Here is a 13,401-nt window from a genome sequence, read left to right on the forward strand (position 1 = left end):
CCTCTATGTGGTATTTTCTCTTAACATTACATATTCAATTAACCACATTTGTTATTTCTACCTCAATAGTTTTTCTTATCCATCTTCTCTCCATCTCTTATTTGGATGATACTACCCTCTTAGGCAATATGAAAAGATGTAAGGAAACTTAGCTTTTCGAAGAAAACTCGAATTCCAAATCTCAGCATAAAGACTTCATGGCCTCCCAGTTTTCTCTCTTACCACTCACCTTCCCCTTAGGGATCCCTCACTAATAATCCTTGCTTCCACCAGAAAAAAACCAGTCTCCCATGGCATTCGTCCTCTTCCTTAAATCACTCATAGCACTACTGAATTGAGGCTGAACAGTTAGATAGCATTAGAAAAAGGCTCAGGAATAACAGAAAAAGCAAGTAAGGTAGGAAGATGCAACTTACTTATTTTAGCTAACAAGGTAGGGTGTGCAGTTTTTGACAAATGTTTGAGCAGTCTATATGGTTACCCTTGTGCATATACTGATGACACTCTCTTGCTCTCAAGAGGTGTATGGTAATGTGGAGTGTGCTAACTACTGTCAGGGTATACACGATGAATGAGAGCATAAAAACGGGGCACATAAATCAGTATTGGGGGAAAGAAACTAGTGAAGGTTTCAGAGAAGTTCTGCCTAAGAAACTGAGCCCTGAAGAATAGACAAATAAGAATTAGCAAAGCATAAAACTGGGGAAGGGGGGGGCAAGAAAGGAGGAAATATTCCAGAAGTATCTAAGAATGTGCAAAAGACGACGGCACAATATGTCAGTGGTGAGGGGTTTCTGCCTATTTCTGCTCAGGTGACAGGCTATCTTCCCTACAATCCCCAGAAGCCTACAAGCACCCAGGACTTTTCTGAATCCAGGCCAAAGAAAGATCTTCATTGCAGTTTTCTTTTAGCTGATGGCAACATTCTTACCTTGTTTTCCTACTCAGGACTATTATCTTCTTCCCAGGTGGCTAATGCCAGTAGAATCCTCATAAAATCTTACTCTATGACCTTGATGAAGACAATATAGCAGGATAATCCATTATCCATTCAATAGAAATGCTTCCTTACATCGCCAACATAAAGGCCACTTTCCGGAACGCCTGCGTGGCTCAGCCGTTGAGCGTCTGCCTTCAGCTCAGGGCATGATCCTAGAATCCAGGGATTGAGTTCCACATAGGATTCCCTGCATGGAGCTTGCTTCTCTCTCTGCTTATGTCTTTGCCTCTTTCTGTGTCTTTCATGAATAAAAGAAATCTTTATTATTTTTAATGAAATCTTTAAAATAAAATAATAAAGCCACTTTCCAAAGACCTAAGATCAGAGGGAAACTGGATTTTATACCTTTAGGTATTAACTAATGGCATGAACCATGCAAACAAGTTACAGTTCTCTTCATAGAATGAAAATCAAGTTTACTTCCAATCTTTGTTTTGAGAATGGGAGGTTTAGAAAACTTCCCTAAATATGTCATTAGAAGAAGGGAAGCAAATTAAGTTTCTAGAAATCTATAAGACTAGTACTGCCTTGTGGTTTTCCCTGGACCAGTGTTACCACCTAAAGTTACAATATACCTAATTTCTATAAACCCTAGTTTCTATTTTCAAGCTCATGACTACTTAAATTTTCCCTTTCAAAAGGATAATAACATAAACAGAAAATAGAATGTTTCAGGCAGCAGTGATAAAAAATACAGATGTTCTTGGGTGCCTGAGTGGCTCAGTTGGTTAACTGTCTGACTTTGGCTTAGGTTACGATTCCAGGGTTGTGGGATCAAGTCCCGCATTGGGCTCCCTGCTCAGAGGGGAGTCTTCTTTTCCTTACCCCTCTCCACTGCTCGTGATCTCTCTCATAAATAAATAAAATCTTAAAAAAAAAGGCAAATAGATACAATACAGATGTTCTTGAGCATGTGTTCTAGGTGGGGACAAATATCGGTTCTTAGAAAGCAAAAAATCTTATTCTTCTTATGTTTAAAGGACAAAAAGATATATAGTAAACAGATATATAGTATATGTGTGGTATTAGAATTTCAAGGGAGTACAATTAGGGAAAAAACATCTAAAAAGGCTCTTTAGCGAGGTGAGAAGGAAAAATTTGAGAAACAATGCTGTAGATAGATTCTTTTGCCAAGTCAAGAAAATCTAAATTAATTCCAATATAATAATTCAAAATACCTGCATGAAACAGAAAAGCGTGGTAATTATATTTTTAACCAATATACTTGTGAATGGCTCCAATTCTTTGGCCCTTGTTTTTCTCAGAAGTTACTAGAATTGTTCAAGTGTAAAGAAAATTCTAGGATTAACTGGGAAAAAAAGGACTATGAATCATTAAGTTTACAACACACCGAATACAAACCAAGAAAGTGAATTTATTTAAATTACTAAAATAAGCTTCTAAAGTCATTTACAGATCACCTGCTACAATTATTTTTCCTGAAAGATATAAGTAACATTTATTTCTTTAAAATTATTTTGGTCAGTGAAACATTTAATAAAAACATTTGTTTCTCCATATAATATATGTGTATAAAATAAGCTTTTTCAAAAACTCTTGTTTTAGAATCATCTATAAATCAGATGGCCTGACTCCTGATAGTCAGGAGCAAGTTTCAATAAAGGGTATCAATTTATGAATACTGGTTGTCCTAGTTGGAAGAAACCAGACCACACTCCACACTATCAGGCATGGGATCCTCAAAAGGTAAATGATAAAGCCAATGACTGCCTCTAGTATTTTAAAACCAGTATTTTCACTTGAAGGTTTGTAGACAATAAAAACAAAACAAAACAAGGTGGATCTGGAATCTTAAGATATTAAGAAAAACCAAGCAATCGATAAATGAGAAAGCTTAGTTACAGAAGCAAGGTGACACTTGAAATGCAACAGTAGTACAAGAATGCACAATAGTACATTTCAACATTCTTCACATATGGTAAAGTTCACTTTCTTTTTGGCTTGAGACACTCTTAATAAGATTCATCATGTGCACAGTAAATCTTTACATTTGTCATAAGAGCGTCATTAAAGGACCTTAAAACTGCACATAGAAAATCAAATCCTTCTTTGACAGTCCAGGAAAGCTGGTTAACCAATGGTTTACCAATTCTGGCAACTATATTTCTGAATTTAAAACAAAGGCTTTAGGATATGTCCAAAATAAAATGCTCTGAATTGACCACACCCTTAAGAGTCAAATGAACAAATATGTTAAACCTTATAATATACATGCTTCAAAATCCTTGGGAGGACCAAAAATTTCTTAAAGGAAAACAAGAACATGTGAAAAACAAATCCCAATAGAATTCACTGAGAATAGAGTTCATATGGCTATGCTCGAGTGACCTAAGTCTCAGTGGCTTATTTTAAATTTCATCTTGAAGACTTCTTCCCCCTTTCCTCCTCATTCCACAATTTCTCTCTTCCCTTGACTCCTTCTCCAGACCTCCAAAAACAAAGAAAAAAAATCCAAACACACACTCAGATGACCTTTTATTACTCTTGTTCCTGTTAGGGGGAAGGTAAGGAATCTGCACCTAAATGATGTAAAAGAAAACAAAATGGGAAAACCCATGGCTGTATTTAGAGAGCTGTCTTACTAACCAAACTCTTGAAAAATCTAACTTAAAAAAATGGAGAGGATTCATAGGAAGGAGCCCAATACCCCCCAACCCTGGTCTGGTCATACCATAGCAATAATGACTCAAACCCCGAATCTAAACAGATCCTCTATGGGACTGCATATGATTTACAGTCCTCAGAGACCATTAACACAGATCTCAGTGGAAACAGGGAAATGATTCTCTCAAGTAACAGATAACGAGGTTGAATAAATGATTTAGATATTCCATGTTTACATAAGAACTTCCTTTAAAAAAACAAACAGTTCTTTCAAAAAGAGCCCTGAATCCTGTCGCTGGTTAGAAAGTCTGAAAAATTTTTAGAACTTGAGACATGATTTTTGTCCTTTGTCACTCTTTATAAGCAGATGCCACTTTTCAGGGCATTTTCAGGTTGGACAGGCAGGACCAAGTGAGAAATACGGCTCCAGAGTCCACTTAATTTGTCTGGGTCCATATGTTTGTAGGAGTTGGGTGTGTCAGAGTTGGTGAACTTGACTTTGAGAAAATCTCTCACTTTTTCCTCAATTTCCTTTAGGCCTAGACTGGTTCCCAGTGTGTCTTCCTCCAACAAGACAGTCAGGACTAAGGCTACATCTTTGAAGGCTGCATTTTCATGGTCACAATATTTATAAAAGATCAAAGTAGAGCCTGCAGGCAGTGACTCAAAGCGGTGTACCACAGCTGCATTCTGGCCATTCTTGAAGCCATTGCTCAGTTCCCAATCTACCTCTTGTTTGACAATATCGCTGTCTTGAGTAGCTTTGCCCGCCCCATCAATCCGGATGGCACGGACACTACGGAAAGAAGAGTAGGCATCTGCAATTTGTTCGCTCAGACACCTAAGTGCTTCTTCAGCATCTCGAGCAGCAGTGAGCAGCAAGATGGCAGGCTGAGGCCGAGGTTGGGAGCTATTAAGATGTTTTTCAAGGAATGTAAGGCTCCTTCTCCACAGTTTCTCATCTTGACCTTGATACTTATTCATAAGTTGTCTCATCTGGTTCTGGAATTCTTGAACAGCAGTGGTTTCTACCTCAGGAGTAGGAGTGTACAAAAAACTCCCAAGAACAAAAGCAGCTATCAGAACAGCTAGCCACCACCACTTTATCTTGATAAAAGATGCACTTTTGGGTTGTCCAGTCACTTCTGCTCAGGAAAACAAACAAACAAACAAACAAACAAACAAACAGATTCAAATACCATTTTCGTAGATTCAAGAACAATTGACTTTTAAAATCAGTATTAATCTTCAGAAATATTAGATAAGAGAGGAAGGAATTTAAAGAGTGGAGCTGGTAATTTACTATCTTAAAGAAATGTTCTTCACATGTATTTAAGAAAATTTCACATCCATAGGTTTTAGGTGTATGTATCTCTTCAATGGCAAGATGATAAAAAACCTTAGAGGGAAAAGTAGAATTTAAATGTATGAAATGTCAAAGCAAGTCAGAAATAATATATAATCTATAAAGCAAAACTATTATTACCACTGCTAGTATCTGGGAGGTAAACAATAAAAAGGTCAATTGATAAAATATTTATTTTTTATTTTATTTAATTATTTATGAGAGGCACACAGAGAGAGACAGAGAGAGAGAGAGAGGCAGACACACGGGCAGAGGGAGAAGCAGGATCCATGCAGGGAGCCCGACGCAGGACTCGATCTTGGGTCTCCAGGATCAGGCCTGGGCTGAAGGCGGCGCTAAACTGCTGGGCCACCAGGGCTGCCCGATAAAATATTTTTTAATTTAGACATTCAGAATTCATACAGGTTATTATCCAAGGTAGAGTGTTTCTGAAGTATACAGAGGGATTAAAAAAGGATGCACTCTAAGTGAACATTATCCATATAATATATGGAGGTAGCTGTCCCTTTAGTTGCACTGATGTCCATTCTTCTGTGGAATGCAAGCTAACACTAATAAAATCAAGCTCGCAACTCATCTCTAATTATTATTGGCAATAATGATATCAATTTACATTTATCTAGTGCTTTTCAGTTTATAAGCACTTTTTCATGTACCACTTCATTTAGTAGGATAGCAACAATAATACTTTTATACTCTCTATTTTATTTGTACTATGGACTTTAAAAAAAAAAGAGTTAGAATTTTTTATTTTTATTTTTTAAATATTTTATTTATTTATTCATGAGAGACACAGAGAGAGAGAGAGAGAGAGAGAGAGGCAGAGACACAGGAAGAGGGAGAAGCAGGCTCCATGCAGGGAGCTTGACATGGGACTGGATCCCATGTCTCCAGAATCACGCCCCGGGCCGAAGGTGGCGCTAAACCGCTAAGCCACCAGGGCTGCCCTGTACTATGGACCTTTTCGAGGAATAGTTCTCAAAGTGTGATTGGTGGGTGCCTCAAGATCCTTCCAAGAGGGTCCTTGAAGTTAAAACTATTCTTATAACACTAAGATTTACTGAATTTTTCCTATCATTTTCATTGCATTGGATTGATGGTGCAAAGCCATGGTGGGAAAAGCAACTGATGCCTTAGAATCACAGGACAGTGCTAATGTAGTCTTTGTATTCACAGCCAAGAATTTAAAGTTATCAGTGAAACTGCTTCATCAAGCAGTTAAAATTATTCATCTTATTAAAATTCAGCCCTTACAAATCTCAAATGGAATATATGAAGAACTGGGAAATATACATAAAGCACTTCTGAAGCCTAGCACAGTACAGTAGTTTTCTCAAGGAAAAGAATTTTGTGCAACTGAGTCGAGCTGAACTAGTACTTTTAACAAGTGACAAACTATGGTTAGTCAGACTTGAGTATTTGGCAGACGTTTTCTTGAAAATGAACAAAATGAGTCTGTTGTTTCTAGGAAAACAACTGACAATATTTTTTGTCAATTATAAAATTTATAATTTTTTAAAAAACTTTAAAAAAAGATTTTATTTATTTATTCATGAGAGACACAGAGAGAGAGAGGCAGAGACACAGGCAGAGGGAGAAGCAGACTCCATGCAGGGAGCCCGATGCGGTACTCAATCCTGGAACCCCGGGATCACGACCTGAGCCAAAGGCACATTCAACCACTGAGCCACCCAGGTGCCCCTAAAATTCAGAGTTTAAAGTAAAAATTAGGATTATGGAAATATTGTATCCGCCACTATAAGCTTGACAGCTCCCAAATCCTTAAAGACGTTTTGTTTTGAGATTGGTGGTGATATCAACAAATGTGATCTTTTATACTATATTACAAATATGTCAACATTTGGAAGATCTACATAACTTAGTGAACCAGTATTTTCCAAATGATCAGTGCATGATATTCCATTCAAAGTACAAGAAATACCACTGAATTTTAATGTAACAAAACACAAAAAGTTCATTAATATAGTTTCAGATCTTACATTTTAAGTAACTTGTTGAATTTTGGACAGTATCAAAAGAGAATATCCAAAATTATCTTTAGACTGTTAAAAACTACATTATCTGTATAAAGCTAGAGTTTTACATATACCACAACCAAAACTATATACTGTAACAGGATGAATACAGAAGCAGATATGAGAATCCAGCTCTGTTTTATTAAGCCAGACACTAAAGAGATTAGAAAATACAAGCAATTTGTCACTATTCTTACTAAATTATTTAAAAGTAAATAGGTATTTTTACAATTTTTCAACTTTAATTTCTAGGTAAATATGGATAGGTATAGCCCATATTTTTTTTTTTAAAAGCTCTTTAAGGTACTTATTAATTTTGCTAGTAGAAAGTGGAAGTTATTTTCTTCTTATTCACTCAGGATAATATATAGGCTTAGAGAATTACAGAAACTTGCTGCAAGGCTCTAACAGGAGGTTATGTTAAGTGGTCCAATCTAATCCAAATACAGGTCTGCGGACTCTCAAACACATGGTAATCCTATTACATCATGTTATGTGCCATCTTTCTTTTGACTCAGCAAGGTTCGCCTGGTTATTAGTATTAGTAGTTCTGCTTATTGACTTACTTTTGGACTTACGGATAAGTAAGTGAAGGGGAAAACCAGATATTGTTTCATATAGTTTGTCCTTAAAGAATTTCACTGCTAGTAAAATATGTACTTTTTCCTCTTAAGTGCTTAAAATACAATTCTTCAGATAGCACTCTTTTTGTTTTTTGCTGTCAAAAAAATTAAAACAATTAAGAATGACCAATTTTAAAAACTCACTTAATAAAAACTGAACAAACTTACGTTGGCTGGAGGTTGACGGAGACCTGTTTCCAAGCTCTGATTTCTGAATGCTGTCATCTAATGATAGGAGTAATAAAGACTATCAATTTCTGGTTCAGAAGTTAAGTATTTCCAACAGAGGAAGAAAATACAAATTCCACCAAGAGAATATAAGGCAGAAATCAGACAGAAACGGAAGAAAAAGCAGATCTAAGTGCCCATTAGACTGACAGCTCCTTGAGACTCAAGAGTTATTTCTGTCATAATTATTCACAGCATGCCATGGTGTCAAGAGTATAAAGGATACTCTTCATACATTTGTTTTATGAAAAAGCCTTAAAGTATTTGACTCAAATTATTTAATGGAAGTAGTGAAACTTATGGCACAAAGTTGAGACCAAAGAAAAGAAGTACAACTAAAAGAAAATAAAACATGTTATACCATCTGAAAAACTGCCATGTTTTGGACTCTTGCCTGGTGATGATGCTGCAAGAGGGGAAAAAAGGACAAAATATGGATTATGAGTTACCTGGATAAGTGGTTTTAAGGTAAATGCAATCTTAATCCTCACTATTCTCTACCTCAGACTGACTCAAATATTTACTCTGGTGCCTCTGATCATTTCAAATATCAGTAATATTTTAAAAATTATATTAAAAACTTTCACCATTTCAACAATCTGTTTTATTTAGGTTTGTGGTTAAACAACAGATTTCAAAAATAATTTTCTCATGACTCCATCAAAACTCCACTTCTATCATTGTTTTTAGCAATGATAGCAAACAAAAACTATCCTCTTTCCTTTTCTCTTCCATCCTTCTTGACATGAGCATAGATTTTAACATAAAGAGAGAAGAAATAGAAGGACATGGTTTTGAAGGTGGAGAGGCTAAGTTACTGACTCATATGACCTATATTTAACAATACTGCCATCTATCATTTGCCTGGAGTTTTATAACTTACGTATATATAAATGACCTTCCTGGTGTTTACCAAGAGCTTTCATTTGAGAAACACTGGATTAAACTGGAGGTATAAAATTAGCACTGCTAAAATATAGAAATAGCCTTATTCTTGGTCATATGACAAAAAAAACTTTAAATGAAACAAAAATGACACCAACCTTCACTCTAAAGGCATATTGTTTTACAATTACTTGTTTATCCTAGGAAATTACGTCACTTAGAAATTTCTAAGTAAAAAAAAAAAAAAAAAAAGGGAACTTCTAAGTTAGGCCACCAAAGCTAACAACTCTAGTACTAAAACAAACAAATTCCATCAAGTGATGTTTTATCCTGAATACCTTCCTCTATGGTTGCAAAGATCAAATGAAATAATATATATTATTATAATATAATAACATTAACTATAATAACATGATAATATTGCAATATATATTATTATATAAAGATCAAGTGAAATAACTTTATGTAACACCTAACTACAATAGAACTATATATATTTATAATATTAGTTATATAATTATATAGCAAATATAATATTTACATAACCCAGAGAACAGTTTAAATTTTAAAGTTTAAAAAATTAAGAAAATAATCCCATTTACAGTAGTATCAAAAAGAATAAAATACTTAGTAATAAACTTAACCAAGGAGGTGAAAGACTTGTACACTGAAAACTATAAAACACTAAAAAAATTAAAGCTGACATAAGTAAATGGAAAGATACTCATGTTCACAGATTGGAGAATTAATATTCTTATAATGTCTATTGTACCCAAAGCAATCTAAAGATTCAATACAATACCGATGAAAATTCCAATGGCATTTTTTACAGAAATAGAAAACAATCTTAAAATTCGTAGGAAACACAAAAGACTCCAAATAGTCAAAGAAATTTTGAATAAGAAGAACAGAGATGGGGGGCATTACACTTTGACTTCAAAATACATTATAAAGCTAGATTAATCAAAACAGTATCGTACTGGCATAAAAACAGACAGAGACCAACAGAAGAGAACAGAGTCCAGAAATAAATCCATGCAGATATGGTCAATTGATATTCGACAAGGGTACCAAGAATAAACAATGGGGAAAGGACAATCTCTTGAATTAATGCTGCTGGGAAAACTGGATATTCACAAGCAAAAGAATGAAACTGGACTCATATCATACACAAAAAGTCAACTCAAAATAGATTTAAGACTTAAACACAAGAACCAAAACTACGGGGGTTGGGGGGGTTGCCTGGGCAACTCAGTTGAAGGAGAGTGTGACAATTGATCTTGGGATCATGAGTTCAAGACCCATAACGGGTGTGGAGATTGCTTAAATAAATAAAACTTAAAAAACAACAATAACAACAACAACAAAAAACAAAACCATAAAACTCTCAGAAAAAAACAGAGAAAAGGCTTCCTGACACTGGCCTTGGCAATGATTTCCTATATATGATATTAAAATCACACCTCACACCTGTTAGGATGGCTATTATCCAAAAAGCAAGAGCAAGGTATGTACAGAGGATGTGGAGAAAGGGAGCCCTTGTAGACTGTAGGTAGGAATATAATTGTTACAGCCACTATGGAAAAGTATATGAAAGCTCCTCAGAAACTGAAGAATGAAACTACCATATGATACAGCAAACCTACTTTTGAATATATAGCCAAAGGAAATGAAATCAGGATCTTGAAGAGATATCTGTATGCCCATGCTCACTGCAGTAATATTCACAATAGCCAAGACATGGAAGCAACCTAAATGTTCCCTGATGGATGAATGGATAAAGAAAATGTGGTATATACAGTTAATCCTTGAACAATATAGGTTTGAACTGTGCAGGTCCACTTATATGTGGATTTTTAAAAATAAATACAAAAAATACAATTTTTTTTGAAGATTTGCAACAATTTGAAAAAACTCAAAAGTTGAATTACATAGCCTAGAGATATTTTAAGCCATTAAGAAAAAGCTAGGTATTTCATGAATGCATACAATATATGTAGATACTATTTTATCATTTGTTACCAAAAAATACACACAAATTACAGAAAGTTAAAATTTATCAGAATTTACACACACCTATTGTATACGGTGCCATTCACAGCTGAAAGAAATGTAAACAAACATAAAGATGCAGTATTAAATAATAATTGCATAAAATTAATGGTAGTGTATACTTTAATAAGGCCATAGTTTTTACAGAAAAAGCCATCAAACCTCAAACAATAAATTCCTGCTGGAGAAAATGGTGTCCAGATACATATGACCTCACAGGATTTACAACAGAGCCAATCAAGGAAATCATGAGAGAGCGTGAATATGGCAAACCAGGGAGGGGGTGAGGGGTTTCAAGATAGGGATCTTAGATTCAAATATGCTACAAAGCTATAGTAACCAAAACAGTATGGAACTGACACAAAAACAGACATATAGATCAATGGAACAGAATAAAGAGCTCAGAAATAAACTCATGATTATATAGTCAATCTTTGACAAAGGCAAGAACATGCAATGGGAAGAAGACAGTCTCTTCAACAAATAATGCCGGGAAAACCGGACAGCTACATGCCAAAGAATCAAACTGTACCACGTTCTTATACCATACACAAAAATAAACTCAAAATCAATTAAGGACTTAACTGTAAGAGCTGAAACCATAAAATCCTAAAAAAGAGCACAAGTAGTAATGTCTTTGACATCAGCTGTAGCAACATTTTTTTTTTTTTGTAGCAACATTTTTTTTAGATCTGTTTATTGAGGCAAGGGAAACAAAAGCAAAAATAAATTATTGGGACTCCATCAAAATGAAAAGCTTTGGCACAGCAAAGGAAATAATCAAGAAAACTAAAAGACAACTTACAAAATAGGAGAAAATATTTGCAGATGACATATTTGATAAAGGGTTAATATCTAAAATATAGAAAGAACTTCTACAACTCAACACACACAAAAACAAATCATACAATTAAAAATGGGCAGAAGACGTGAACCAGGCATTTCTACAAAGAGGACATACAGATGCAAACAGACACAAGAAAAGATGCTCAATATCACTCATCATTGAGAAAATGCAAATTAAAACCATAATGAGATATTACCTCATATCTGTCAGAATTGTGAAAATCAACAATAAACAATTATTGGCATAGATGTAGAGAAAAATAATCTTGTTGTATGGTAGGAAACATTTGGTAGGAAACAGATACAAACTGGTGCAGCCACTGTGGAAAACAATATGGAGGTTCCTCCAAAAATTAAAAATTGAACCACCCCATGATCTAGTAATTCCACTAGTGGGCATTTACCCAAAGAATATGAAAATACAAATTTGAAAAGATACATGCAACCCTATATTCATTAAAGGATTATTTACAATAGCCAAGTTATAGAAGTAGTCTGTGTCCATTGATAGATGAATGGATAAAGAAGATGTGGTGTTGGGATTCCTGGGTGGCGCAGCTGTTTAGCGCCTGCCTTTGGCCCAGGGCACGATCCTGGAGAGACCTGGGATCGAATCCCACGTCGGGCTCCCGGTGCATGGAGCCTGCTTCTCCCTCTGCCTGCGTCTCTGCCTCTCTCTCTCTCTCACTGTGTGCCTATCATAAATAAATAAAAATTAAAAAAAAAAAGATGTGGTGTCTGTGTGTGTGTATAAAAACAAATGAAATCTTGCCATGTGCACAACATGGATGAATCTAGAGGGTATAATGCTAAATGAAATAAGTCAGAGAAAGACCACTATCATATAACTTCACTCATATGTGGAACTTTTTTTTTTTTTTTTAAAGATTTTATTTATTCATGAGAGACACACACAGAGAGAGAGACAGAGACAAAGCCAGAGGGAAAAGCAGGCTCCATGCAGGAAGCCCGACGTGGGACTTGACCCCAGTTCTCCAGATCATGCCCTGGGCTGAAGGTGGCACTAAATTGCTGAGCCACCAGGGCTGCCCTCATATGTGGAATTTAACAAAGAAAGCGAACAAAAGAAAAAGGACAAACAAAAAACAGACTCTTAAATATAGAGAACAAACTGATGGTTATCAGAGGGGAGATGGGTAGGAGGATGGGTGAAACAGGTGAAGGGGATTAAGAGTATTACCTCGATAAGCTCGGAGTAACTGCTGAGTCACACTATACTGTACATGTGAAACTAATATAACACTGTATGCTAATTATACTGGAATTAAAAAAAATAATGTGGATCTAAGAGAAACTCAAGAGCAAATAGACATACCAGAGGAATTAAGAGAAGATGACTTGATAGAGATGAGTGCTCCTGAACTGAGGAAGAAGACCTAGAAGAAGCAGTGCCAGAAAAAAAAAAACTGACACTAGATAATCTGGCAGAAGGACTCCAATTATTTAAGACTGCCTTCAACTTCTTTTACAACATGGACCCGTTCATGATAGAGGCACTGAAACTAAAGGAAATGGTGGAAGACAGTTGGTACCATATAGACACATTTTTCAGATACATGAGAAGGTAAAAAAAAGTCAGACAGAAATCACGTATTTTGGAACGTGCCTCCCCTTCCACATTCTCCATCTTTTCAGCCTCTGCCACCCTTAAGACAGCAAGACCAACCCTTCCTCTTCTTCCTCAGCCTACTCAATACAAAGAAGACAAAGTTGAAGACC

The 13,401-nt window shown here is 35.5% G+C and overlaps 1 protein-coding gene across 5 annotated transcripts in view; it reads right to left on the reverse strand.

Annotated features, from left to right (window-relative positions):
- Positions 1–2,355: 2,355 nt before the first annotated feature.
- TOR1AIP1 (torsin 1A interacting protein 1) overlaps positions 2,356–13,401 on the reverse strand; it is a 43,061-nt gene continuing 32,015 nt past the window's right edge. For 2 of the 5 annotated variants that reach the window (XM_041756383.1, XM_041756375.1), the window contains 3 exons: positions 8,240–8,284; positions 7,819–7,875; positions 2,356–4,770 (listed from right to left, as the gene is read on the reverse strand). In XM_041756383.1, coding sequence (XP_041612317.1) covers positions 3,983–4,770; positions 7,819–7,875; positions 8,240–8,284 — 890 coding nt within the window. In that variant the 3' untranslated portion in view covers positions 2,356–3,982. The remainder of the gene's footprint in view (positions 4,771–7,818; positions 7,876–8,239; positions 8,285–13,401) is intronic. The other 3 variants (XM_041756401.1, XM_041756392.1, XM_041756411.1) reach the window with 2 other exon arrangements.

The sequence above is a fragment of the Vulpes lagopus genome, chromosome 1, assembly GCF_018345385.1.
Source record: "Vulpes lagopus strain Blue_001 chromosome 1, ASM1834538v1, whole genome shotgun sequence".
Lineage (NCBI taxonomy): Eukaryota > Metazoa > Chordata > Mammalia > Carnivora > Canidae > Vulpes > Vulpes lagopus.